Source organism: Lacerta agilis, chromosome 8 (genome assembly GCF_009819535.1).
Source record: "Lacerta agilis isolate rLacAgi1 chromosome 8, rLacAgi1.pri, whole genome shotgun sequence".
Lineage (NCBI taxonomy): Eukaryota > Metazoa > Chordata > Lepidosauria > Squamata > Lacertidae > Lacerta > Lacerta agilis.
In genome coordinates, this window is record NC_046319.1 from 45,473,039 (window position 1) to 45,500,536 (window position 27,498).

Sequence of the window (27,498 nt, forward strand, 5' to 3'; positions counted from 1 at the left end):
TTGAACTGATATATGCATAAGAGGGTAAACAGAAGACTGTGAATATTTTTATTTATAATTATATCATTGGATTGAGTCTGTGCTGGAATACAGGAGAGCAAAACATATTGGCAAGAGCAGAAAGACTAGTCTTTTGCATAGATCACATTAGCTTTATTTTGCCCTTAAGGAAAAATCCTATACACGTCTATAAAAATGACAACTGTTCTATATTTGCTTTGGATTGATCTATAATGTAATAGAGTTATTATATTCATGCTGTGAAATTCTTTAACCTAGCTGAAAGAACTAAACTAAAATACAGAGAGGCTACCATTCTCTATTCTATTACATTGACTTATAGAGTTAATTCTTATCCAGGTTTGGAATTTTATAAAATGTTTTCATGAAAGTGACATTAAATAGTTTAACACACTGGGAAACAAAACAAAGCCCCAACACATTAAATGTAACGGGAACAGGAGCTTTTGGTTTAGAAATAATGAGAAACATATCTGCTCTGCTCTGAAAAGAATAAGAGCTTTCAAACACCAGGTTTGAAAGGAATAGTGTCTCACCAGAATATAAGTAAAAACAGACAAAAATATTCAAATGGATTGCAATTCCTTATTCAGGTTTGACTTCATACAGCACTTCGAGTTACCCACCTCCTTCCCCAGTCAGTCACTCTAATATAACCACTCTCCCCCCTCCCAAAAAAGCAGATCTCTTGTCATACAACCAATTTAGGAGCAAATAAAAGTCTCCTCTGAATTTTAATTGAACAATATTTCGCAGGTCACAATATTTTGTCTAGACTCAATGTGGTCATCTTGTTCCATGGCTTCTTGCATGGACCAAGATGCTGGGAGTGGGTGTTGGCTAAGGGGACAACTGAGCTAACAAACAGCCAGCTCCTATGACTGAATGTATTTAAGCAATTCCTCTTTTGAAACTGCTCATTTACCCCCAAAGTATGTGCCCTTTGACTTGAAATGTACACCTGTTGTTAAACATTATGATAGAGATTCTGCTCTGGTTTTTGTTTTGTTTTAAACATTTCTTTTTCATTTTGATTAATTCCTTTTGAAATTAAATACAAGTTTGTATTTAATTTTTGCAAATTATAATAAAATAATGAACTTTGCAACAGTGTGCACATTTTGACCCAGTGTGCAGCAGCTGTAGAAAAGCTGCATTCCATTTTAGGGATAATTAGGAAATGGGTTGAAAACACCACTTTTACTATCACTGCAACATGAACCGCACAAATGGTTTTTTAAAGGGAATGGGGGTTGGGGGGCTGGGTGGGTAAACCAAGATGCTGGAGAAGAATTTGGGGCCTTGTTAATGAGCCCCCATGGCCTTATTAAGAACTCCATGAGTTCATGTCCAGGTTAGAGCCTGGTGAGCTTCATTGGTATCTCTATATCTTTTGTGCAAGTACTAGGTTTAATGTGTATGGCAACTGAACAGCTGGGACAGCAGCATGGGAAGGGGTTCACTGCTGCAGATCTTGGGATTTTAAAAGCTGTACAACTGAGTTTTAGGGTTATGAAATCCTAGCATACAGAGTCTGTTGTGCTGGCGTAGCTCTATGCTGTAGAGCAGGCTGCAGCAAGCAATCTTTTCACTGGGTTCTGTTTACAGCTGATGTGGGAAACCTTTGGCACTCCAGATACTGTATTGCTGAACTACAACTCCCATCAGTCCCAGCAAGCATGGTGAATGGCCAGGAAAGAGGGGAGTTGTAGTTCAGTAACAATTATAGTTGTAAACTCCTTAATGCCATTTTGGCATATAAGCAGGATATAAATTAATAAATCTGGAGGGCCAAAGATTTCCCACATCTGGGTCACACCCATCAGTGAACGATGTGCAGGCATGTGTGAATAAGCCCTAATTTTACATACTGTGGCCAATGCCAACCTAATGGGGTGTTGGGGGTTGACACAGCAGCCTCTCTGATTATCCCATTTGGAGAAATGTTTTGTCGTTGTTGTTTGCCCAGCAAGTATTTTCATTGGGGTCATAATGTCATTGAAAGATCCAATTCCACCCCATAAATTATTTCTGATTGCCAATGTCCTGTTAGGGACTCAGCAGCAAGCTTGTGAGATACCATAAAGAGAATAACATAATTTAGGGACCAGGAGAAATGGTTTTCACTATCACATTAGTTCCCTGCAATGGCAGTGACTTTAATCTTGACTTTGTAAGTCTCTTTATTCAGATACAATTATAATTGGTTACTATAGGAAGGAAAGCAATGCAGATAAACAATCATAACTTGCTGTGTAAACTGTATTGGTTTCAAAAGTAGACCTGAATGGACACTGTCTTCCCAAATGATCACACATGTTATTTTTCATTGAGACTTCAAAATAGCACCTTGTTCTTACAGTTCTCAACTGGCTGAGTTGTACATATGTATGTTGTATGTGGAGCCAACATTTTGCACCAAACACTCCATTCTGCACTGCTGTGGAATTAATTGTGGTACTCACACAGCCCTTAGCATAGTGAGGTCAAGATGTTCTAGGCTGGATTCAAAAAAGGAGAAAGGATTCAAAGTAGAAAGAAAAATAGACAGAAGCTGTGTCCTGCACACCTTGTGTGCGCGTTTGCCCAGTGCCATAAAGGGCAGGTTCTGTAGCAAGTTCTTGTGTTTCTGCTTGTGCAAGTGATTGCACAAGTGAAAGAGCACTGATGCAGTGGCAACTTTTTTGCACGGTGCTGTAACCATTCTTCTGTGAGAGGTTAATCTTTTTTGATCCACTCTTCTGCATTGCCTATAGCTGGTCATGGAAAGCACTCTGCCTGCATGGGGACTATTGGGCTTTTGAACTGAGAGCAACAGAGTGGAAGAAGGACATGGTCTCTTCCTGGCTCTAAGCTCCTCGCTCTGTTTCATAAAGATTTATACATTTCTAGAGAAAAAGCAGAATCTCCCTACCTCAGTTTGTGCACAGCCACATTCTTTATTGTGGCTGGTGTCACCCACACAATTTAAGTTGTTGACCAGAGATATATGGACAGTTTTGGCATCAGTCCCAATTGCACTTTATATGATAGGCCATAATTGGAGTGCCTGGGTTCATTTGGAACAAGAGGTTTTAAAACAATAAAAATAAAAATGCATTAGTTTGCTGTGAAGAGCAAAGCAATAAGTATCTCAAGATTTGATAAAAAATATCCCCCTTACAATGCTTTAAACATTTTGTAAGAAACTGTAAACTATTTAACTGTGATGAGATTACAGCTTCCACTTTAAACTAGAACTATGCTCGCAGAGACTTCCCCATTTTTAATAGTCTACACACGGAATCCAGGCTCTACACTAAAGTAAATGCATAGAGGCAACCAGGTTCATAGTATCATAGGCCACACCCACACCATGCATACAAAGTGCCTTTAAAGGACATGGCTTCACCCAAAGAATCCTGGGAAGTGTAGTTTATCGCTTGTAGAACTACAGTTCCCAGCACCCCTAACAGACTACATTTCCTAGGATTAATTAGGAGAAGCCATGTGCTTTAAATACACTTTAAATGTCTGCTGTGGCTGTGACCATAGTGTGCACCAATTTGAAGGGGGCTCTCCTCTTTCTTCTCCAGAGCCTTCTGGCGATATCTGAACAACACAAAATTGCTGGGTGGTTATATCCCCGAGCTTATTATCCAACAATGGCAAAAACCCTGAGTAAAAACAACACCTGCATGTGTATGGGAAGAGGGGTTGTTACGTATAGAAAGAATGTTCAAATGTGACAGCCAAGTCACCTCAGAATTTGACTCCAGATGCCGATAAGAAAGCTGCATCATTTGCCGGGGCAGATTGACAACTATTGCAGTGCTGGGCTGAAATCACCCAGCCACAGTGGGAGACACTGCCGACATGTTATTTCCTGTAGGATCAGTTGGGTAATGGTGCACAAACTCTACAAATATCAGGCTAATTTTGCAAAATTGCCCCTTTGAGTTGCGAACACTTTAACTCAAAGTCAGTGCTTATACTGTAAGAATGCGCAAAAGGTGGAATGAGGTGGGTGGGCTCATTCTGTACGGAGGTCAAGTTGTTAATCTGCCCTCGACGATGGTGCTTGCTTCTTCTGCCCTGTTTGATGGAATCTTTAATTTTTCTCTTAAAAACCCAATGTGCTTATTTCCCACCTTTCTCTCCCTCCCTCTTTAATTGCAGCAACAAGGAGCGGCCACGACTGTCTACTGTGCTGTTGCCCCAGAACTGGAAGGCCTGGGAGGGATGTACTTCAACAACTGCTGCCGTTGCCTGCCATCACAAGAGGCGCAGAATGAAATGACTGCAGCAGCCTTGTGGGAGCTCAGCGAGAAGCTGATCCAAGAACGAATTGGCAGGCAGGGCAAGTAGTGGGCAGCTCCTGGAAAGATCAAAACCCAAGCAGAGAGGGAGGGAGAGAGAAATGCTGTTGCTGGGGGGGGGGACGGGGACGGGGGGGGGACTGCCAGTGCTGGAATCTTTCCAATCCTATCATCTAGAAGGTTACAAATACAGATTAACTAGTGTTAAACGAAATGATAGCCAGCATGACATTGCGAAAAGCATTAAAGACAGGAGGGAGATGGGCAACAAGTCAGGGTTATCGGACAATATAATTTCCCCAGGCTTAGTTGCCTTAGTTCTGTCTCTATGATTATGTTCTGCCATTTTCTTTTTTAATTATACTCTTTACTCAAAATGTGTCCCAGAGAAAAGCCAGAGAACCATTTCCCATGCTGTTTTTCTTTGAAGCCAGGGAGCACGCTGCATTTTTTTAGGCATGTGCCCCCATCTCTCTTTTCAGCATGCACCTAGAAAAGTAGCATGTGGACATGCTCAGCTTGTGTTTCCTACAGGGATGCGCTCACAAGGGAGTTGTCTGCTCCTTGTTGCATGTACATTTTGGGAGGCGAAGCAGGGGGCTGCCTCTTTGAAATCGAAATGGTGTTTGGGTTTCCCCCATCCATTTGCGAACAGCACCCAGCAAACTTTAAGGGATTTTAGTTTGCAATTAGGGCTTACTCTCCGAGGAGGGCATCACCTTTGCCAGTCTCACTTGTGGCTTGTTAACATTTTGTAAAACAACCCAAAATCTTAAATAACCAAGAAGTCTCCTTGGCTGCAAATAAGAACTAGCTTGCCTAAAAAGAGAAGGTGCCCTGAAGTCCAGGTTGCTCCCCTTCTAATTAAATATATTGCAGGATATCCATAAAATATGATATTAAAAGATACATTTGCAAACCATTCTCTAAATACTGTGGGGGGTAATGTCTCTTTACAAACACACAGGGTGTGACCAACTGGAGGGACTGGAAGGTTTTTTCCATCCGTATCTCAGATCAGAGTTTTAAGGAGGGTTGGAGTATACCAACTATTGCCAGTGTCTCAGTTCTCCCAGCACCATGCTCAGTTCAGTCCCCCCCCCCAATTTAAATGTAATAAAAGAACATGCTTGAATATTGTCACCTGAAGAGCAAGTCTGGTTCCTGTGAATGTCTTTAGTTCCTTTTGCTTTTTTTTTTAAGAAAAGAAAACTTGAGGAAAAATAAAGAACTCTTCAACGCCATGAAAATGCCATTTTTGTTCTTGTTTCGTTCCTAGTTCATTTGTCTGTGGGGATTTTTAAAATTTTTCTTCTTTTTGTGCTTTGTAGCTTATCTTCATGCCAGAAATTGTTGTAAGCCATCTGCAACCCAGCATCAGGTTTTCTGTAAACAAATAAACACAAAATGGTTACTTGACCCTCCTAAAGCTCCAGTTATTTGTGATTGGGAACAATATGCAATACTTTCCAGTTAGGTATGAATTGCCTGATTCATCTTACATCAGGGCCTGCCTAGCACGTTTTGCCGGAATCTGCTGCCCCTCCCAGCAGTCTTGAGCCTGTGGCGTTGAGGCCATTGCTTCACCTCACCTCATGGGTGGGCTGACCCTGTTTTACATTAAGATTCCCCTCTCCCTCCCTAGCCCCAGCATACCATCCCAACAGCCTTGCACCTTAGGGTTGGGATGGGCGCTAGCATCTTGCCCAAAATTACCCACTGGGTTTCAAGGTTAAGTAAGCCTTTGAATCCAGATCTCTCTGTGTGTTGTCGCTTCTTTATCCAGGGAAGGAGAACCTTTGGCCCATCAAATGTGGGACTCCCATTAGTCCCAGTCAGCATAGCCCCCAGAGAAGGATGCTGGACATTGCAGACCCACAACATCTGGTGGGCCATAGGTTCCCCAAATCTGTTCTAGCCACCACACCACACTGCCTCTCCACAAAAGTGCAACCAGTGCTAGACACACCTTATTGAATTCCATCTCTCATGACTCTCCTAGTTTTAGCCAAATCTCCCCACCCGCATCCCCTAGATAGTTAAAGGGACCATCACAGAAGCTTCTTAGCCACAGCTTCCATCATCAATATGGGGTTAATAATATTGGTCCTCCTTACAGACTTCTTGTATGGTTTAGAAGATGATGTAGGTGAAATACTATATAACGGCTAAGGAGTGGTAACACCAAAAAGTAGTCTTAGCATAACTAATGAAAAGAGGCCTGACAATCAACTACTTTGAAGCCTATTTAAAGAAGTCTTCATTTATATAACTTCTTTCTAGATTCATTAGATAATATTTTCTTCTTTTTTCTATTTTTATTGATTTTTATGTACACGGATACAAATGAAAGCAAAATACAACACAACAGGTAACTGAATGTTTCAGGTATTTCACAGGGAATATTTATCAAAAGAACACATCAGGTCCAAGAGCATTAAATCACCCTCTTGCAAAGAAAAAGGCTAATAAGTCTTGGACGCAAGTATACACTGAAGGAAAAGAGGATCAAGAAAAAGCAATGACAAAGTGAAAGAGGTATGTGGCATTTTCTAGGCCACCTCATCCATAACCATGGCTTGCACAATCCCAGATAATTATGATTCTATGTAAACAAATCTCTTTTTTTAAAAAACAACACCAAAACAAAGAATATCAGCGTATTCAAAAAGAGAAAACACAGTGCCCCTGAGCATATATGGAGTGCCCTTATCTTACTGCTCTAACACTCATGCCAGCCTTCATGCATTTGGCTAGAGCAAGCTTCCAAAGTCAGGCACGCATTTTGTTTCCTAGCAGATTTATTTCACTAAGAGAGCGCCTGTCAGGCAGCTAAAACCCACCATCAGCCACCCGATCAACCCCCTACCACTTTGCTCCTTACAGCCTTCCATCATTTCAGAAGCCCTTCCTTATGCAACCAAAGTAACAATATTTAAAAGGAATGAAATGGCTGTGTGATAAATAAAAAGGAACAATATTTCCAAAATAATTGCTACTTTGCTCTTTGATAAATGGTTCAAGTGCTCGATAATTCAAAGCCATTAGCTTTAAATGCTGCATTGTACTTTGGTACATTTCCCTTCAGTCAAATTTATTTATTGATCTGTTGATAGATGCAGTTTCAGAAAATTTACATAAATTGGTACCCCCCACTCCCTCCCTAACAGATGTGGCTCCAGATATCAATGAAATGACAACCACATGCAAATAAGTGAAGTTCATCATGCATAAATCTCACAGAAACACAGAGTTAAGCCATGTAAGGAAGGCCATGTCAGAGCAGGTACATACAGTTGTAGCATCTCCGGCAGCAACATTTGGATTTTCCCCATAGAGGTGCTGGCCACTGATTTATATGGAGGCAAAGTCTCCATATAATAGAGAGTGTCCTCCCTTTCAAGCTAAGTGGCCTCTCTTCCTTTTTATCAATGTGAGCTGCTTAAGGAAACAAGGATTGTCTGAAAAGGGGGGTTTAAATGCAGTTAAGTATTCAAAGAAGAAAAGGTGCAAGAAGCTCTGTTCCCCCTGTCCCTGCCTGGGAGACTGCTTGGCTCTAACCATCAGGTGCCTTTGACTACAGGGCCCAAGGAAAACACGTGGTGGTTATGTGGTCCTCCAATTGTCACTGGACTTCAACTCCCATCATCCCCAACATCCACAGAAGATGGGAACTGCAGTCCAACAGCATCTGGAAGTGCCAGTGCTCTCCATTCCCATTCTAGCCCTGTATGGCAGCCAGAGGACTACTGTTTACTGGGTTGCATGCAGGGATAGACAAATCTATCAATCCCAGTTTTTCTCCATTTCTCATTTTTTCCCCCAAGAGAAATGTGCATTTCGGTGGATTGGTTCTGATTTGCACAATTATGCCTGGTGCAGATATTTCATATGAGAATTTGCAAAGGCTAAATGCCTCGAGAATCTTCATGGTTGGCTTTGACCAGCAATGGCTCTGCCGGGTCTTAGGCCTTTGCCAAGATTCCTGCCTTAAGATATTTTAAGTCATGGGGAGCTGTGACTCTCCATATATTGTTGGACTCCAGTTTCAGTCAGGCTCAGCCAGCATGGCTAATGGTCAGGTATGGTGGGAGTCTTAGTCCAACACTATCTGGACTACAGTAAATGTTAAGACTGACCTTTAGCCAGGCTAGACCTAGAGGGCATTATGTTCCCTAGCCCTGCCTTAAGTGGAGATGTCAGGGACTGAACCCAAGGGCCTTCTAAACACAAAGCACATGTTCTGCCACTAGGCTATGCCTCCCCTCCTAGCAACCTTCCACAGAACAAAAGACAAATATCCTTGGGGCAAGACAATATTAGAAAGCCTTTTTTTCAGCAACGCTGCAATAATTTGACTTATGTCAAGGTTGAATAGCTCTCTGCCAGGTGTTAAAACTCATGACCTTTCAAGCCAAACACACTTATACTAACCAGTTTACCACTGGAACAATCAATATCTTGTAAGTGAGATAGTCTAGACAGATCCTCTTTTGTCCTTTGGTCTTATTTGTAGCTTAAGAATTGATAATTATATCTAGCTGGAAAGAGAACTGCCTCGGCTATTTAATAAACACTCTTTCTCCCTCCAACAGCATTCTTTCCCATTTTGCACTCCTGTTTTTTTAGCTTCAGTTTTCCTATTCATTTTCTCTAGATTTAATAAGCTAGTTGAAGGGCTTCCCCTTGTACTTTTTTCTTTTTAAATAATATCTTACCTGGGACGGTGGGGGGGGAGGTTTGCACTTGAAGGCATTGTAATACACCTGAGAAATTTTTTTGGAGGCAGGTCTGTAGTTCAGCAGTCCGCTAGATCTTGGGCTTGTAGATTTGAGCCCCATGTTGGGCAAAGGATTCCTGCATGGTAGGGGGTTGGAACAGATGACCCCTGTGGTCCCTTCCAAATCTAGAAGTCTGTGATACTATGTAGCATCTGTTTTGCATGCAGAAAGTCACAGTTTCAATCACAAGCATCTTAAGATGGGGCTGGGAATGTCTGAAACCATGGGAAGCCACTGTCAGACAGTATCTGTTGTTTACTGTGGCTTTCTAAACGCAAGGATGCATTCTAAGGAAATCCTCAAACAGAGCTTGATCTGTAACAAGATGATACTGAGCTAAAAGGACTAATAGTCTGACTTGGTATAAGGCTACTTCCTATGTTATACTGCAGTGTTTTTGGCCAGAAAGCAAGCAACAATTCCAACAGCCCTCCCAAAACTGTGAAGTAGCCTGGTAATAAATCACATAAATGTGATTCTGATTGCATGCTCCTTGGGACAGAGACCTTCCTTATTATTTGGTAAAGTGCCGTGCACACCCACTTACAATGGTACCTCTGGTTACGAACGCTGCAGGTTACGAACTCCGCTAATCTGGAAGTAGCTGCTCCTGGTTGCAAACTTTGCCCCAGGATGCGAACGGAAATTGCGTGCCAGAGGCTTGTGCGCAGTGGCAGGCCCCATTTGCGAAAGCACGTCTCAGGATAAGAACGGTTTCAGCTTAAGAAAGGACCTCCGGAACAAGTTAAGTTCGTAACCAGCGGTACCACTGTATTCAGAAAAAAGCACAAAATATAGCTTCCTTGAAAAGTTTCCTTAAAGGGTAGGATATAAATAACTAACGCTACTAAAATGAAATGAAATAAACAGTTATTTTCCAGAGTGCAAATGTGGATCACATGTTTTATTCTACCCTGCTTCAAACTCCCTGAAGCAGGAAAGCTAGCAGAAAGGATTTTTAGACTAGTCTGATCCCTGACACACTAGTTTTCATAGTCACTAGCTTCCTCCTAAATGTGACAGGACGACAATCCAAACACGTAATGCCCCCCACTGCTTTCTCAAATGACGCAGTCTAGTGAGGACTATACCCAGAGTCCCCCCCCCCAAAAAAATATTCAGACATAATAGGGCAGAAGGGCAGATAGGCATCCTGGTACTGATACTGGTTGTATATTCTGATTCCTTCTTTGTGCACAAACAAGCTGATTTTCTCCCCAGACTGTTCAAAAGAAAGGATTCAAAGAACCTTCAAAGGATCTCCCTATTTGGATTGTCCTGCAAAATTCAAAGGCGGCATCCAGTGCTAATCCCACTCAGAGTAGACCCATTGAAGTTAATGGACATGGCTAACTTAGGTTCATTATTTTCAAAGGGTCTGTTCTGCATAGAAATTAGTTTGATACAACCCTGAAATTATGTGTTTTCTGGCTCTAACTTGAATATGATTTAATAAAGTAGCATTTGTCAGGATGCCCATTTTTCTGGAAGGTTTCTCCTGCTCCACCCCCCCCCCCCACAGACGTGTACTTTATGCAGCATTGAGAAATTGTGCTTGTTTCTTTAAAAGAGCACTTTCCGGATGGTGCTCCATGAATTAGCCCTATGCCTTTAAAAGAGGAGATTGCTTTGGTAAGAGTGCGGCGTGGCAGTTGTAAAAGTGTCAAGGTGTTATGAATGTCCTGATGATAGAGCCCAGTTGTTATTTGCCGGGTAGTGAGGGAGGATAGCTAATGATGTGCAGCATGTAAAATGTTTGTTGCTCTAATCCATCTGTGTGGAGGGGAGCAAGGGAGAAATGGAGAAATGCAGGGGGATTTACTTGGACAGCTGGAGATAAAGTGTGCACTGATGGAGTCATCCAAGAGGTAGCTGTCAACGGGAACCGTCTCTGCATATAATACAAGGCAGTTCACAAGGTGGCCTTATTCTTTTGTCTGTGCTTTTAAGAGAAAAAGGAAAGGGTGGGGCTGATGATAAAAGAGCAGCTAACTCTGACTGACTGAAGCACAGTGCATAGCAACAAAGGAAGCTGCCTTTGGTCCATCTAGCTCAGCACTGTCTGCACTGGCTGGCAGTGGCTCTCTGGGATTTCCAGTAGGAGGTGCCAAGGATTGAACCTGGGACTGTCTGCATGTAAGGCAGGTGCTCCGCCACTGAGCTACATCCCTTCCCCACTGGAACAGACAAGACGGAGTCAGGCAGACCAATGAGACCGTTGCCTCCTTCAGATCATGGATGCAGTTGCTCACTCTCAGGGGTTCCTAGGCAATCAAATGTAGGAATGTAAGAAGACCCATGGTGGTTTAGTCCAAATGTCCATTGAACCCAGCATCCTTTTTCCTACAGTGGTCAGCCAGATTCCTATGGGAAGCCCACAAGCAGAAAAAAAGGAAGCTCAGTGTTGTCTGCACTGACTGACAGTGGCTCTCCAGGATTTCATGCAGAGGATGTTCCCAGCCCAACCTGGATATGCTCGGGACTGAACCTGAAGCCTTCTTGCATGTAGTGAATGAGCACTACCCCCACAAATAGAAAGTTGCCTAATACTGAGTCTAGCTCAGTACTGTCTGCTTTGACTAGCAGGGTTTCAGTCAGGGGAGCTTTGCCAGAAATGCCCTGAATCCTTCTGCATGCAACTGAACTATGGTTCTTCTCCTACCAAGTTGCCACCTCCATCCCATGACAGGAACCCAGGAGCCAAGTTCTTTGTCCATCTAGCTCAGTATATGTCCACACTGACTGGCAGTGGCTTTCCGGGGTTTCAGGTAGGAGCTTTCAGGCCTGCTGAGTACACTTGCCACAGGCCTGGGAGGTCTAATCCAGCCAGGGTGGGGGTTGCCAAGAACAAGACTCCCAGACCTGACCTGAGATAGATAAGCTGTGCCTGCCAGAGATAGTTGTGTGTTATTCTTTTGGGGGGTGGGAGGGGGAGGAATAGGCAGTATGCCTGAGCCCCCTTCTAATTCCTGGATCCAGCACAAATTCAATTCCCGGAATAGCCAGACTAGCTTCCAAGTGAATACGACTCCTAAAGATAACAAAGGAAGTGGCTCAGTGTCAGAGGGCAGATGGGTGCCCCCCTCACTCAACTGTGTGGTAGTTAAGTCTGTGTAGTAGATGCTAGAAGCAGGCAGCAGGCTGGGCAGCTAGGAGACAGAGCTATGCCTGACACCTGTTTGAATCCAAGGCTGTGGCTATGGGAGAAGCAAAACCTTTTTGGGGTGTCAGTGCTGTGATTCCCTCCACTGTAGGCTCAGGTTGTATAGATGTGTAAATAAACATATATCATAAAGATACTGCAGTTCCCACTGTGCCTCATTTCCAAAAGGAAGCACAAACCCTGTGTAAGTGCCTGGGACCCCTGGAATCTTGCACTGCTTGGAGATGGGGTGGTGTGCAACACTGGTGTCTGAAGCAGGATTCGTGTTTCCTGGAGGAAGGCCTGTGTGCGAGGTGTGCCTGAGTCGAAATGGAGGGAAGAATAGCAACACTCCTTTAGTGGCTTGAGAGAATGAAGCAGCAACAAAGCTGGCAGCAGTGCTGGCAGTTGGATAAAATGGAGCAACTGCTGGCAGAGTAGCTGGCTGAAAAGCCTCCATTGTAGGCTCAGGTTGTATATATGTGTAACCAAACCATATATTATAAAGACACCACAGTCTCTCTGTGCCTCATTCCCCAAAGGAAACACAAGCCCTAGGTAAGCACCTAGAACCCCTGGAGTTTTGCTCCACTCAGAGATCAGGCTGGAGCACAACAGTCTACAAAGCAGCTGCTGCACCACTAAGCTACAGCAAAAAGGCTCTTTTGGAAATATTCATGTAACATTTGGAATAATCCTTGAGTTGCTAGAGTTTTTCTTAGAAAATCAGGGGTTCTCCCAAATGCCACACTGCCCAACATGCTTAAACACATGAGAAGAGCCTGCTGGATCAGGCCAATGGCCCATCTAGCCCAGCATCCTGCTCTCACGGTGGGCAGCCAGATACCTGTGGAAAGCCGGAAAGCCTGACCTGAGCACAAGAGCAGTCTGTCCCCACTTACAATGCTTCTTCACTTCTTATAAGGAACTGCAGCCCCCCCCCCCCAAAAAAAGAGGGAGGGAGCAATTTCCAACCTGATGGAGAAGGCTCGAAACAATGCAGGAAGTTTTCAGCACTTAAAACACTTTGCTGCCAGATTATACAGGTCCCCGGGCATCATGGATGGGCATTTGCACAATTGTGTACCTGGTCTAACTGCCCACCCACCCTGCAAAAGTAGCTGAAGTAATGCTAGCACTTGGGAAACCATATTATCTGCTACAGTCAAATGGCATCTTGAGGTCCTCTGAGTCTGCTTTTACATCACCACAAGAAAAATCTGTTATGGTGGTAAATTGGATTAGACAAGTGCAGAATCTGCCAGGAATTTCCCACTGAGCAAAGCGTTAGCAATGATTGAACAGCAGCATTTCAGCAGTTTGAGTTAAATCCACTGTAAACTTCTAAGTGAACCATTGGCCCAAGCTGAGTCTGCAGTGAACAGCAGCCTGCAAGGTATCCAGTCCTTTGCTTCCAAATGCTTGAGCCACCGCTTAGCCTGACAGTCCTAGCCACTGCACCATGGGATCTGTTACCCCCTAATCTTGGATGTGCAAAGACTGTGATTATGAGATAGGACGGAAGGGGAAGTATTCTGCACATGCAGTAAAGAAACCTGTCCATTATCAAACCTCTGTATCACATGGCTCAAAACTCTGGAATTTGCAACCGGTGCAAATCCTTCTAATGAAACCACACCCAACAACGGAGGCATGGTTCCAAGCTTCCTTTAAGAATTCTAAGGGCTAGAAACTTTGTATGCAATCAAGTTCACAAAAAAGGCAATGACTTGCAAGGCTGGTTGACACTGTCTTTATTCAGCCCTATGTATCTAGGGGGAGATTTGGAGATACAAGCTAACAGTAGGGATATACTTTTTCTTGCTCAGCTCACTTTTGCATGAGTTTACTTGAAAGTCCTGTGGGGAGGAGATTTTTTAACACATATGCACATAAATTCACAATTTTAATATGTGTTTGTATACTGATTCTTGGATACATTTTCTCTCAAAATGTATGTTTCTAAATATATTTTCCCTCACATTTTAAAACACACTCACACACTAACGAACCTACACTTAATGCTGCAGAAGTGCAAAATGGAAAGCTTATGCTCCAGTCCTCAAATCAGTCCATGAGGTATGGATCAAGTTCATTGGAACTGAAATTTGCAAAAATCAAATTGCATATGCATCTCTACTAAGCACCACAACAACCAAATTGCCACCTCTAAGCTCAATCGTGCCGTCTCATGTTTCAAATTCATAAAGATCAAATCACCAACCCCACCTCCAAGCTCCATCTTGCAATCTCACAATTCAGAAAGGAAGAGATGATAACTGTGCACTGAAAGGGAAGCTAGTTACGGCCCTGACTTTCAGGGAAGTTGCTTCTTTCATCTTCAGGAGCAGAGGAAACGTGAGCATTACAAAAACACAAGAGAGAGGGGGGAGTGAGAAAGAGAAGAGGAGCGATGGAGAGAAACGTATTGGAATTAGAGAATTTCATTATTATTATGACACCTGTCAGGCTTTTAAAAACAACAACACAAACCCATACAAAAACAGAGAAAGGCGCCTCTAAAAAATAAATAAAAATAGAGCAGTATTGAGGCAAGGTGAATCAGAACAGCCTGAGCCCTGTCAACACCTGCAATTAGATGTTGTTTACCATCTTGCACAAACAGGTCCGACAGCATCAATGTGCTGTGGACATCATGTGTTGTTTCAGTCTTAACTGAAGGCTCAAGGCTAATCCTCTCGCCTAATACAGCTGGGAGCCCAAGCGCAGAGATTTCACATTACTCTCCCAACTACACTATCACTCAAACCATGGGATTAGGACCGCTGTACAGTTAATGAAACAAAGTCACTGGATTCAGGGATGCTAGACAATGAAAGGGTCAACTTGCTGTGTGTTAACATGAGGCATAGGCAGGGGTCCTGACGATAAATGATATGAGAAAGATGAATGGGAAATGCATCGTCAGGAGCAAAGAAGATTCTGACTCTTTTCAGAAACATCAGAAGCTGCCTTATACTGAGTCAGACCAATGGTCCATCTAGTTCAATATTGTTTACACTGACTAGCAGGGTTTTAGACCAGGGTCTGAACTTGAGACCTTCTGCATGGAAAACAGGTGAGCTCTACCACTGAGCTACAGCCCTTGTCCGACCAAGGTGCCACCTCAATCCCACAGGCCCTTTGTCCATCTAACTTAGTACTGTCTACACTGACTGGCAGTGGTCCTCCAGGGTTCCATGCTTTTCACAGCCCTGCCTGGAGACACCAGGGATGGAATCTGGGACTTTCTGCATGCAAAGAAACTATTTAACCACTGATAGCAGAACCACTAACAACTTGGGCTGTGCTTATTATATGAATAATATGTAGACACATGCCTACATCAGTAGTGCTCAGCTGGGGATTGTAGCAAGGAGCAAGCTCTCCTTAAGCACAAACCAGCTGAAGCTGGTGCCAGAGACTGAGGTCACAGAGTTTGATCCCTGGAGTTGCCCAGCCTTGTGACAACTCCTCCTTGCTGTTGCTGCTTGATCACCTGACTACCCTGAGTGACAGAGAGAGGTGACATGAGCAGAAAAAGCTGCATTAATACCAAGTCCATCTAATTGTCTATGCTGATACTTGTCAATGTTGGAGTTGTCTTTGCTGAGCAGTGGTGGGTCTCCATGGTTTCAGACCAGGGACATTGCCAACTGTACTTGGGGATATCAGGGATTGAACCTGGGGCCTTCTGCGTACAAAACAAATGCTCAGCCACTGAGTTTTGTTCCTTTTTGCAGCTCAGTGGCAGAGCACCTGCTTTGCATACAGAAGAAAATGAAAGAAAGAGAGGGCCCACCCACTTTAGGCTTTGGCACCACCCACTAATATAGGCCCCACCCATCACAGTCTCCAGCCATCTGCCACCTCCAGCACGAAGCTCCTAGCAGGTAACTTTTCTGGGTGCATAAGGCGGTAAAATACAATCAATACATTTTGGACTTCCCCCAAGGCATCTGGACATGGACAGGCAGAAGGAAGGAATTTTCATGTTGTCTATACTCTATTATCATCTGTGCTACATAAACCAAAGTCCAGGGGCCCTTGTTTGTCCCTGGAACGCTTCCTAGGCCACAGCCATCAGTGGCCCTGCAAAGTTGCAATGGCTTTTGCTTGTCTAGATGGACGACAGAGAGACTGTGTGAGTGTGTGTAGAAACTAGCAAGGCTGCCATACGCCTGGACAGTACCGGGATTTCAAAGGCGGAATTGGCGTCAAGGGGGAATTTTCAAAATGCAGTGCTTTGTCCTGGATCTTTAAAAAGGATTCTTTCAAAAAAACCTCAACAAGTTTACTTTTTGAAATATGGCAACTCTAAAACTAGCCTGTTGTGCAAGGGTATATTATACATTTATTGCATCACCCACTTTTGCACCTGGCGCCGCCCATCAGTGCCAATGTGTCCCTCAGGCTGAAAAAGATCCTCCTCCCATGATATTGAGGCATATTACCTGCCCATGAGCACAAAAGACCCTTCAGGGCCATATTTCTTCCTGCAGGGGCTGAAAATTGTCGTGTATTAGCTAAGAGTCACCAATCAAAGCAGTCAATACTCAAACAACACACACACACACACACACACACACACTCCATATAATTTCATTTATGCCTTCAGCCACATTTCAAATGCTCCCAAGACATAAGGCAAATTAATTTATTAAAAAGCAATCGCTTGATAATGCACACGATGGTAGAAATAAATGAATATGTTAAATATCATATAAAACAATGGGTAATCACATAATAGAGCATCCATTGTCAATTGAGGGGCCGCCTTATTATACTTGGCAAATATCAGTTAAAATGGTGTATTATTCATGAGCCAACATCCTTTAATTACTCTTAGTGCACATTTGTTTTTTCTTCCCCGCCTCTCTCCAAATGGAAACATCAGCCAGATCCATAAGGGTTGTGAATCCCTACAAATGCAGCTCAAATGCAAAGGTGCTTTTTGGAAGCCCTGCAATTGGTCAGAGGCCCATTTGCAGTGAAGAGATCTAGGAGAAAGTACTCTGAAATAAGGGAGCGGCTAAAGGCAAAACTGAATTTGGATGAAGAACAAGTCAACATATTAGATATTAAGTTATTTGGTGCTGTTACAGACCTCATGGCACGACACAAGGAGACTACAATTTCACATCTGATGTACATATAAAAGCACAGTGGTACCTGGGGTTACATACGCTTTAGGTTACAGACTCCGCTAACCCAGAAATAATGCTTCAGGATAAGAACTTTGCTTCAGGATAAGAACAGAAATCGTGCTCTGGTGGCGCAGCGGCAGCGGGAGGCCCCATTAGCTAAAGTGGTGCTTCAGGTTAAGAACAGTTTCAGGTTAAGAACGGACCTCCAGAACGAATTAAGTTCTTAACCCGAGGTACTATGTATACTGACTGTGCTAGATGTATTATTATTTGGGAAGGATTGTACAGTGATATAGCATCTAGCCAGAGGCGTAGGAAGTTCAGGTGGTACTCAGTGTGGAAAATTTCTTGTCAACCCCCCCATTGATTCCCCCCCCCACAAAAATGGTTTTACATTATTTCATATTTTCTTACAAAGGAATAATAACAAGTAATAATAATAATAATAATAATAATAATAATAATAATAATAATCTTTTATTTATATCCCGCCCTCCCCGGCCGAAGTCGGGCTCAGGGTGACTAACATCAGATACATAACATTGGTATAAAATCAAACAATAATTAAATTACCTCCTAAAAACATCTCAAAATCAAATTAAAGTCTAATTAGATGGCTTTCCACAGGGTTAGGGTTGGGAACAGTAAGTGCTCCACTAAACTGAAATTTCAGCCTTCATGACATAGGAAAACAGCCAAGTGAACAGCTATTTTGGTGGAGGAGGGTCAAGATATTAACCGATATGCATGAAATTTCATATATAGCTATATAATCCCTAGTATAGTAAGATAAGACCTTTGGAGCAGGCATTTTTTTAATGCCTAGTAGGGCAGTAATTGTTCTTTGACAATTTGTCACTCCCTCCATTATGGAACATGGGCCGAACCCCCCCCCCATGCCCCCCTTGCTACGCCTCTGCATCTAGCTTGCATGCAAAAGGTCCCAGGTTCAACCCTCAGTATCTCCAGGTATGGGTACAAAAAGCTCCATTCTGAAATCCTGGAGATATGCTGCCAGTCAGAGGAGTCAATACAATGCCAGTCAGAGGAGTCAATTTGGGGTCTCAAATTTCAGCGGCGCCAAAATCCCCCGCTTCATGCTCCTCCCACATTCCATTCTAAATCACAATTGCAGCATCCCCTGCAACCAAACTGGTTGCACTCTCCTAAATCTGCCTCTGCTAGATGATCCAATGCTTAGGCTCAGAATAAAGCTGCTTCCTATGTTCCCGTTTTTCATTCCACTTCCCTAAAAGGTTTGGAGCTCAAGGGGCACAGCCCTTACCCATGCTTCATTTCCTTTGGAAAGGGGTCACAGGAGACTTACGCCATTTTGGATTTACAACTAACTATAAAGGCTGTGCATAGGTGAAGGCCTAGCTTAAAGACTCCTACAGACAATCAAATCTACTGCACCACAGTAAGAGCTCCAGAGTGTGTGTCAGGCATCCCAACATGATGTTGGCTAACAGAGCTAAAACAAAACCAACAACCCTGAGTTATCTATATGTATTTCTTAGTCTGCAATCCTGGCGTTGGCCCTGCCAATGTTGCTGGACTACAACTATCAACCTCAGCAAGTGTGGCCAAGGGCCAGGGATAATGGTACTTGTAGTTCACCAACACCAGGAGGGCAAAACATTCCCCACCCCTGCTATGAGCCAACTCCCAACATTGCTGACCATTGGACATGCCAGCTGAATTTGAGTTAAACAACATCTGGAGGGCCACAAGTTCCCCATTCATGTTCTACACACTTATGTGGAACAACAATTCCAATTGGACTGAATGGGACTTCTGAGTAGACGTACACAGGATTGCACAGCTGGTTTCCCTCTATTTCTGTCTCTGTATCTCTCTCACACATACCAGCAAAGTAAATGTGTTGCCTCCCACAATTCTCCTGATATATTCGAACAACACTACATCAAGGGCATCATGGGAGATTTAAAATGGTTGCTTGTGCGCCCAGTCTCTTGGCCCAGAAAGCCCAGGGTGGGTGGCGGTCCTAGTGGGACCTGCCAGAGCATTAGAACCACAGCAAATTCTCGAGCACACTGGGTGCTGACGGTTTGATGTGGTGAGCATAATTTGGATCCACATGAAATGCTCTCACATCTCAGATAATCTGAGGGACTACCATGGAGTCTTGGGATGGGATGGGATGCAGGAATCCACTGTTTCATATGGTTTTCCTGTGTATGGAAAGCCTCTCCACACTGGCTTAGCTTAATTTGCCAGGAAGGTCTCACTTTAACAAGGTCAGTTAAAGTCCACCGATCACTTCAATTAAAACATTTTCAAGGATTTATAAGTAATAAACTTATCTAGCCTGTAATTACAGGTTGCCTTAAAGCCAGCTGCCCCAAGGCTGCTCTGTGCAAGGCTGTATAGAATGCTGTTGATTTCTGGGCACAAAGATAAAAGTGTCCCATAAAAAAACAGAATGGTTTAAATTAAGCACAATTAAAGTGTAAATCTCAACACCCATTAATATTTAAGGTCCATTAGATTACTTTATCTATCACATTATTAAATGCTCTGATGTTGTGCTGGGGTCTATAACATTTGGCTCCGCTTCTGTCTAATCTACATCTTGTGCATAAAATGGTTCTTAAGTATGCACAGCTATGTGATAATTTTCACACGGAGCATTTCTCCCTGCCCTACTTCCGTCTGCAGTCGGAGGCAGCAGACCACCTCTGAACGTCAGGTGCCAGAGAGACAAGCAACTTGCTATGCTGGTGAGCTTCCTAGGGCTGGCAATTATTAGAAGCAGAGTGTTTTAGCTACATGATCAGGGATTCTGGAAGAGGCAGAGCAGAAAGGGGCTAGCACAGTGGTTCCTACCCTTTTTCAGGCCACTGTCCTCTTGGTTCCATAAACTCATCCCCAGTGCCCCCTTACCTTACCTTATAAAAAGGCTTATTCGAAATAGCAGCTTGCGTGACCCACTAAAGATGACGACAACACAATAAAGTCCAAAACAGTAACAATTAATTGCATATTCAGTCAAAGATCCAATCAAAACTATTTAGCTCAATTAACGCAACAAAATTGATGAACTTGATCCTGTGATACCAGCTTTGCAAAGTCTGACAGTAATTTACACCTCCACCGCCTCTTGCCGCCCCCTTGCCTCTTAGTGCCTCCCTAGGCAATCCTACTGCCCGCTTTGGGAGCTACTGCTGTAGACCCTTAGACTGCCATGGAGTGCTGAGACAGGGGTGATTAGGGGCGGGGAGAAAGACTGCTGTTGCAAGTCAAAGGTAATTGATAAAGAAGGGGAAGGGCAGGTGTGATCCATTTTGCTAGGAGCCAGCAACTAACTGCACGGTCTTGTTTTCCAGCAGAGGAGTGAGTTGAAATGAGAGATAATGCATTGGAATGGGGTGGGGAGATAGACAGAGTGAGTGTCAAGATTCAGAGGGATGAGGCCAAGCCCCAAACTTCCTTCTGGTCCTGCCATTCTAAAATATTCATGATTTAGCATATATCAGTGATCCCATTTGGAATTAATATACTATTGGGCTGCCCCATTGATCCTGGAACCCGTTGCCATATCTAAACGCAAGCAACACCATCCTTCTGCCTTTGTGGTTGGATGGGATGCCTGCCAGCAAACATATTCCGCCTTCATTAAACGAAGTCTCTGATAACAAACTCAACCACATGCCCTGCTTGCATTTCCTGAGACATTCAAGCTTGGTCCTTTTCAGCAAGGAAGAGAGCACCCGGGTTTGTTTGTTTTCAATTGGAACTCACTCAAACTCAGGCACCTCTCAGGTAGGCGCCATTTCCATTATAAGAGAACAATTATAATGGAGGCATTCAGGGTGAGTTCCAGCACCTCTTTTTCCTAGAAAAATAGCACTAAGATCACCTCCTTTCCTTTAAGCCCCCTGACAGGGAACTGAGTTGATAGGCCCGTTTTATGTACACAATAGTTGATCTATCCATGCCAACAAGTTCACACTTTTCACACCAGCACTTGTGCATGTGCAGAGTGCATGTGCCCCTGTGTTCAGTGTAATGTGATTTCACCAGGTGATGGTTATCTAACTGCTCATGATAGGGCTACAATTTTTTCAAGTGGATCTGAAACAGTAAACCCCTATCAAAGCATTCAAGCTTAGCTGTGGCCTCCCACTCATTATTATAGTGAAAACTCTTGATTTCACATGATTTGGTGTTTTCCTCATACGCCTCCTATAGTAGAACACATGTGGCTTTGCACACACACATTCTTACTCCTTTCTGACTTCTGTATATTCCAGATCTTGCCCACTTTTAACTCTCAAACTCTGCACGTGACTTTTCTCCTTGCTGATGTAATTCCATCCCTTTAGTCATACTTTGAAGATGAAGCTTAAATCAGACCATATCCAGTTCTAAGATCCTCCTATAATATAATTTGATTTTTAAAAATCAATTAATACCAGGCTCAATTGTTATCTATGCCCTATCAAGACAAAATTTTATTTAATCAATTAACAGCTCAATTCACACTCAGCTCCCTAGACCAAAATCTGCTAATCAAAGGATTCTTTCAACTACTTTAACCAATTAAATAACTGATATATCTATTCACAGCCTTATATTATTAAAAACCAATTAATAGTTTTACTTGGAATTGTTCCATTGATTCTCAGAATTACACAAATTTAATGGAAATGCCCACCAATCAGTTTGTCTAGCATACCTCCCAAATGGTAAATTCAAAAGTGATGCATTTTAATTAGGCACAGGAATACAAAAACACACACTTTTAAAATTCAGTAATAAAATAAGAAGTTGAAGTTGTGCTGAAGGCTTCATGGAAAAGGTAGTCATCATCTGCTCTGGCCAGTAGCAGCTCTGCAGGGGCACCTTCAGTGTTCGAAACTCCCATTGTTCCAGGCGCATTTTGCGACAGGGAATTTCATTAGCGCAAGCAGTTTCTGAGCTCTGGGCACAGTATTGTGCCTAACATTTCAGATTAAAACTGCAGAGTGGAAGGAAAGGGGGATCTTTTTCTGCCTCCCCACTTCCAGCTACTCTCTGAAGACTGGAGAAGAGACCCTTTTAAGAGTATTAGGGGGTGGGCAGGGAAGGAATAGACCAGAGCTTTCCAAACTGTGTATCGCGACACATTAAGTGTGTTGGCTGCCGTGTGTCGCACGAATGCTCCCTGCGCTATTCCTAGGGCTGGAAAGGGTTAGTTTAACCTCCAGTTTCCTAGTAAAACTGAACTACTGTGTCGTGAAATTATACATCTCCAAAAAGTGTGTCACCAACTTGAAAAATTTGGAAAGCTCTGGACTAGAGCATGTGAAAAATGAACATAGTATTTTAGCTGCAGTTCATTCATTTTCAGCTTTGTATTCTTGTTATAAAAAAAGTGCACCTAGACATTCCATTGTTGCGCCCATAACCTTGGTTTAAGGTGCCATTGAGCTCTTAGCTTTCACATATCAGTTTCTAACACTGGTCACCTTCTGCCACTTGATCCTTTTCACTGGAGATGGCTCTATCCCAGAGCCATGTCTCCAAGCTCTTTTCTGTACCTTCTGGTTGAGATGGGCAATTCTAAATGAGGCTCCACTGAAGATTTACAGAATGCCAACGGAAGATACTTGCCTCTTCTCACATCTCATAATACCAGTTCTCAGATCTCTCTGGAGGTCGGTGTTGGATATTTGTGGTGTTTTCAATTCCGTACTGCTCTCTTCCCCCTGCCCTCCACTCCCTCAAAATGTGTGATTAGAGTGACGTAATAGCTCTAGAAGATTAGTGGAAGGTTTTTGTTTTTTAAAAAATTATTTATCCTTAGCCCATACTAAAATCTGGCCTAGGCTGAAGCAATAAAAAGGACCCCCCCTTCCCTCCTGGTCCTGCCTTCATTTCATTTGAATGATGCCCCCCAAACACTTTGAACCACGCTCAGTATAACTCAACTTCTTTCTTCCTTTCTTTTAACTGAATTCACACACGCATGGCAACTTTTTATTAGCCACCAAGGAAGAACTTTTAAGGTTTTAGACTCAGGAACTGGGGTAATAGCATTGTGAGGGCATGGCCCATTTTCCTGCCTAATCCCGATTTCAGTTCCCAATAGTAGCTCGGAGCCATGGCTGTTTAATCCTTAGGGAGGCTAAATTCCTGGTGCAATTAACATCTCGTATTCAGGGAGACCTCTTTGCGGTTTAAACTGGAAATCTGTCCCCAGCTAGGTCAGCCCCGATGGTCTTTTTGCTAAGTGGGATGGGATCCTCTTTTAGCTTCAGTCAAATACAGTAACACCTCATTTAATGGGGCAGCAGAGCAGGGAATCGGCTGCTGGGCTCTGTTGCTGTAAGAAACCGCCTCCCAGCAATTAGAGTTAGTGAGGGATGCAAATGCACAACAAACGCTCCCACTATTAATGAACAATTTGAGTCATTCTGCAGGTATTTATATAAGGCTGAGGCAGCATCTTTAAGAAGTGCAGTGGCGGGGGGCGGGGAAGCAAATGAATGTACGGGTATTCCTAAAGAAGCAAAAGCTGAAAAGGCAGTTAATATTTCTTTCCCATCATTGCCTGGAAAGTTTATCTGTCCCTAAAAGCACCATGCACTCACAGAAATATATTTTGAATCAGGGATGAGGAAGATTTTTTTCTAGCCTGCGGGCCGCATTCCTTTCTGGGCAGTCTTCCAAGGGCCACATGCAAAAGTGGTTGGGGCAACAAAGCTAAATTCTACCTTTGCACAGTACACTGCTGGTTTACACATTACAGTAACTATTTCCCTGGCCTTCGTCTGATTATAGTGTGGTTTATTGGACTGGGAATGAACTGCTCCCCACCCCCTTCTGTTGAACACCTGGCATCAGCAAAGATTCCTGATATTTTTAACCACATTTCCCCATGATGTCTGAAATGGGAAGTTGTGGTTTCAGGACCTCCTTTTAAAGATCAGAGGCCTTACACCACACTTTACTAGGAAAGATGGCATTGGAAACTGTGGCTCTATTCAGCCATTCAAAAATATGCACAAGGGCTTAAAGTGTGGATCCATCCAGGACTTCCGGCGGCTGGCGCAATCATGGATGGTCGTGGGTTGCTTCGGCTGCGAGGCACCCAGTTCATCCCGGGGGTTAGGAGCTCCGCTACCGCATAGCGGGCTCCAGTTGGGGCACGGGAAGAGCGTCCCGTGCCCTGGGCTCCCCGGCTGTGCCCATTGCGCTCCGAACCCTTCCCCCGCACCCCCTGTAAAGGGGGAGTGGGGGTGAAGGGACCACGGAGCCGGGCCTTAGGGGAAATGCCCCAACCGGGATGTTTACATGCGGCGGCAAAGTCCGTGATGAGCGTCTCTGTTCTACCTATCATTAAGGAGTTGCTAAGAAACCAGAAGCTGTGAGTAATTGACTGACTCTTTGTATTCCGGGAAAGCTCTGGGATTAAGAGAAGAAAGGCAGCCCGCCTCTCTCCCTTCGGGTGGTGAAAGAAATTAACTCTTTAAGTGACTGCTGCTACAACAATCAATTGAAAGTACTTGGAATTTGAAAGCTGAGTCTGTTGAGACCTCCTTTTGGGGGTTAACTGAGGAAAAAATATCTCCATCTGAAGTTTTGGTCTTTATACTCCGGCATTGGAAGAAATGGCGACGTTTCGGACTTGCGTAGGAAAAAATTCAGACAAAGGAAGGAAAAGACAGGAAATGCAATCTGATACCCACCTCCCCCCGAAGATGCTGGACTTTGCATTTATGCTGGCACTGAAGGACTGGGAGGAGGAGGAAAAGCTTACTGTCTTTCAACTGGAACTGCTTGATCGAAAACTAAGAGCCTTGAGTGCGATTATAAATGGAAAGAATTTGTTTTCCACAGAGGAGGCTTTTCGAAAGTTTTATTCAATGGAAACAGACTTTTGCAAAGAGTTGGAAGATGTGCTGCAAGGATGGTTTGAGATGGCTGAGCAAATCCGTCTGGAACAGGGGCCGAGTTCAGGGGGTGGCAGTAACCCTGGAACGGAAAGATTTTTAATATCCAGACTTCGAGGTGGCAGCTCGGGGTCGAGGGACATAGAATTAAGATTTCTACAAGAAGAAGAAGTATGGTACAAAGACACGGAGAAACTCAGATTGGAGAGGGCGAACATCTTGGAGCTCGATGCAGGGTTTGTTGTGGTTGCAATCAGGATCTGTGGACACTCAGAAGAATACAATAGGAGATCCGGTTCTGGTGAAAGACAGGAGAAGATAATGGACAAAAGGGGAGTGGGCTGAATCAATTAAAGTATAACATAGATGGTCTGCCATGGTTTCCGAAATCGGAGTGTGAAGTCTGTTAATTACAAGTTTATTTTAAATAAGTAAGGAGATATTGAATCTAAGTTAAAAGCAGCATGATATTCTTACAGCTAGAAATAAGTCTAGCTGTAAGAATATTTGGTTAAGTTTTAGGTTATAATGCAAAGATTAAGATAAAGGTGTTTTTTCCTTTTTTTTTAAAGTAATGCTAAATCTTTATAGAGAAAAGTTGTTAAGGAAATAGTGTATTGTTTTAAAACCGAAGGTGTACAGGCGGGGGAAGTCAAACGTCAAGATTTGGAACTAGAATTTTTTTTTTTAGTAAGGTATACAGACAAGAAGAAGAATCCTGACATTATGTGTATTTGTATTTGTTTTGATATTTGTAGGTGTGGGGGTTGGGTTTGTGTTATTTTGTGAAAATGTCAATAAATTCTGTTTAAAAAAAAAAATAAAGTGTGGATCCAATGCCCTGTGTTGAGCAGGAAGGTCTGAAAGGGTCTTGCAAAGTGACTTTGGCTGCATGCATTTTCAATTAAACCCAATGATCAGGTCCCCTGCCATAGGAAGCTGCCTTATACCAAATGGAAAAAAATGGTCCATTTTGCTCAGTGTTGTCTACACTGGTTGGCAGCAGCTCTCCAGAGTTCGAGGCAGGGGTCATTTCCACCATCCTTGCTTATTGGCACATTCTACAGGGTAAATTCTTTAGGATTCTCAAGGATCTTTGGTTTGCTTTGTTTTCCTGGCAGGTAGTGTAACATCCCTCACATCTTCTCAATAATGTGATGAGAGGTATTTGGATATCAGTCCAGGCAGCATGTAGCCACTAAGGGTCTAAGGTAGCTCTTCTCAGCCTTGGGATTCCAGATGTTCTTGAACTACAACTTCCATAATCCCTGACCACTGGCCCTGTTTGCAAAGGAGTGATGGGAGTTGTAGTCCAAGAACATATTGGGACCCAAGATATGAATTTCCCTGGTTGGGTCTTTGATCTTTGATGTAGACCCTGACCAGTTGGGTGCTGTGTACTGGCCAGCTGGAGTCTCTCTGTCATCATTCCCCAGAGCTCTCAATAACTGTAGAAGGAACAATTTTATCTTGCTATGTTATTCTGCTTAAAGACTGTTTCACTGTTTTTCCCCCCATTCTGTACTCAGGCCTACTACTTAATAAAAGCACCAAACCAATCTCCACCATTTTTGTTATTGCTGCTGTATCAAAAAGAACTCTTGCATTTGTCAAAACACCAGCCCTCCTTGCAAATGCTGGGAATGGATCCTGGCACCTTCTGCATGCAAAGCAGATGCTCTACCACTGAACCATGGTCCTTTCCCTTTTTTAAAAATTTGAAATTAATATCATAATTGGAGCATGTGCACTTTGGCGCACATTTCAATACCTTCAGTTCATTGGCCTCTTCTGCCGCCTCCCCCCTTGTCTTGCATGCATTAATCCTGGAACTTAATACAGAGTAGATATGCACAGGATTGTGCTGTAAAATGCTGTCAGTTGCTAACCCTAATCCCACCATAGTTATTTTGAAATGTACTCCCCTGCTACGTTCAACAAGCCTCTACAGTGCTTTTCAAAATCCAATACAGAGAAGGCATAGAAGGCCCTAAGCTGCAGGTGGAAAGCGTTCGACAGATGTTGGAAAGGGAGATGTTTTCCTTCTGCCATATTTTGCATTCCAGGCACCACCCTGGGCCCCAGCATGAAGTGTGATTATGCAGAAGTGTTACTCTAATTTACACAAGCACCCAATATTCCTCAAGACACGCTTCAGTACAGGGAGATGGGAGTGAACATATGGGAGACTTCGCTCACCCCAGATTC

The 27,498-nt window shown here is 43.4% G+C and overlaps 2 protein-coding genes across 2 annotated transcripts in view; one reads left to right on the forward strand and one right to left on the reverse strand.

Annotated features, from left to right (window-relative positions):
- The window catches only part of WWOX (WW domain containing oxidoreductase), a 547,815-nt gene extending 543,377 nt beyond the window's left edge, over positions 1-4,438 (forward strand). The window contains 1 exon segment of the mRNA XM_033157178.1: positions 4,180-4,438. Coding sequence (XP_033013069.1) covers positions 4,180-4,368 — 189 coding nt within the window. The 3' untranslated portion in view covers positions 4,369-4,438.
- Positions 4,439-5,509: 1,071 nt separating this feature from the next.
- MAF (MAF bZIP transcription factor) overlaps positions 5,510-27,498 on the reverse strand; it is a 232,142-nt gene continuing 210,153 nt past the window's right edge. The window contains exon 3 of the mRNA XM_033157179.1: positions 5,510-5,705. The gene's annotated coding sequence lies outside the window, so the exon portion shown is untranslated. The remainder of the gene's footprint in view (positions 5,706-27,498) is intronic.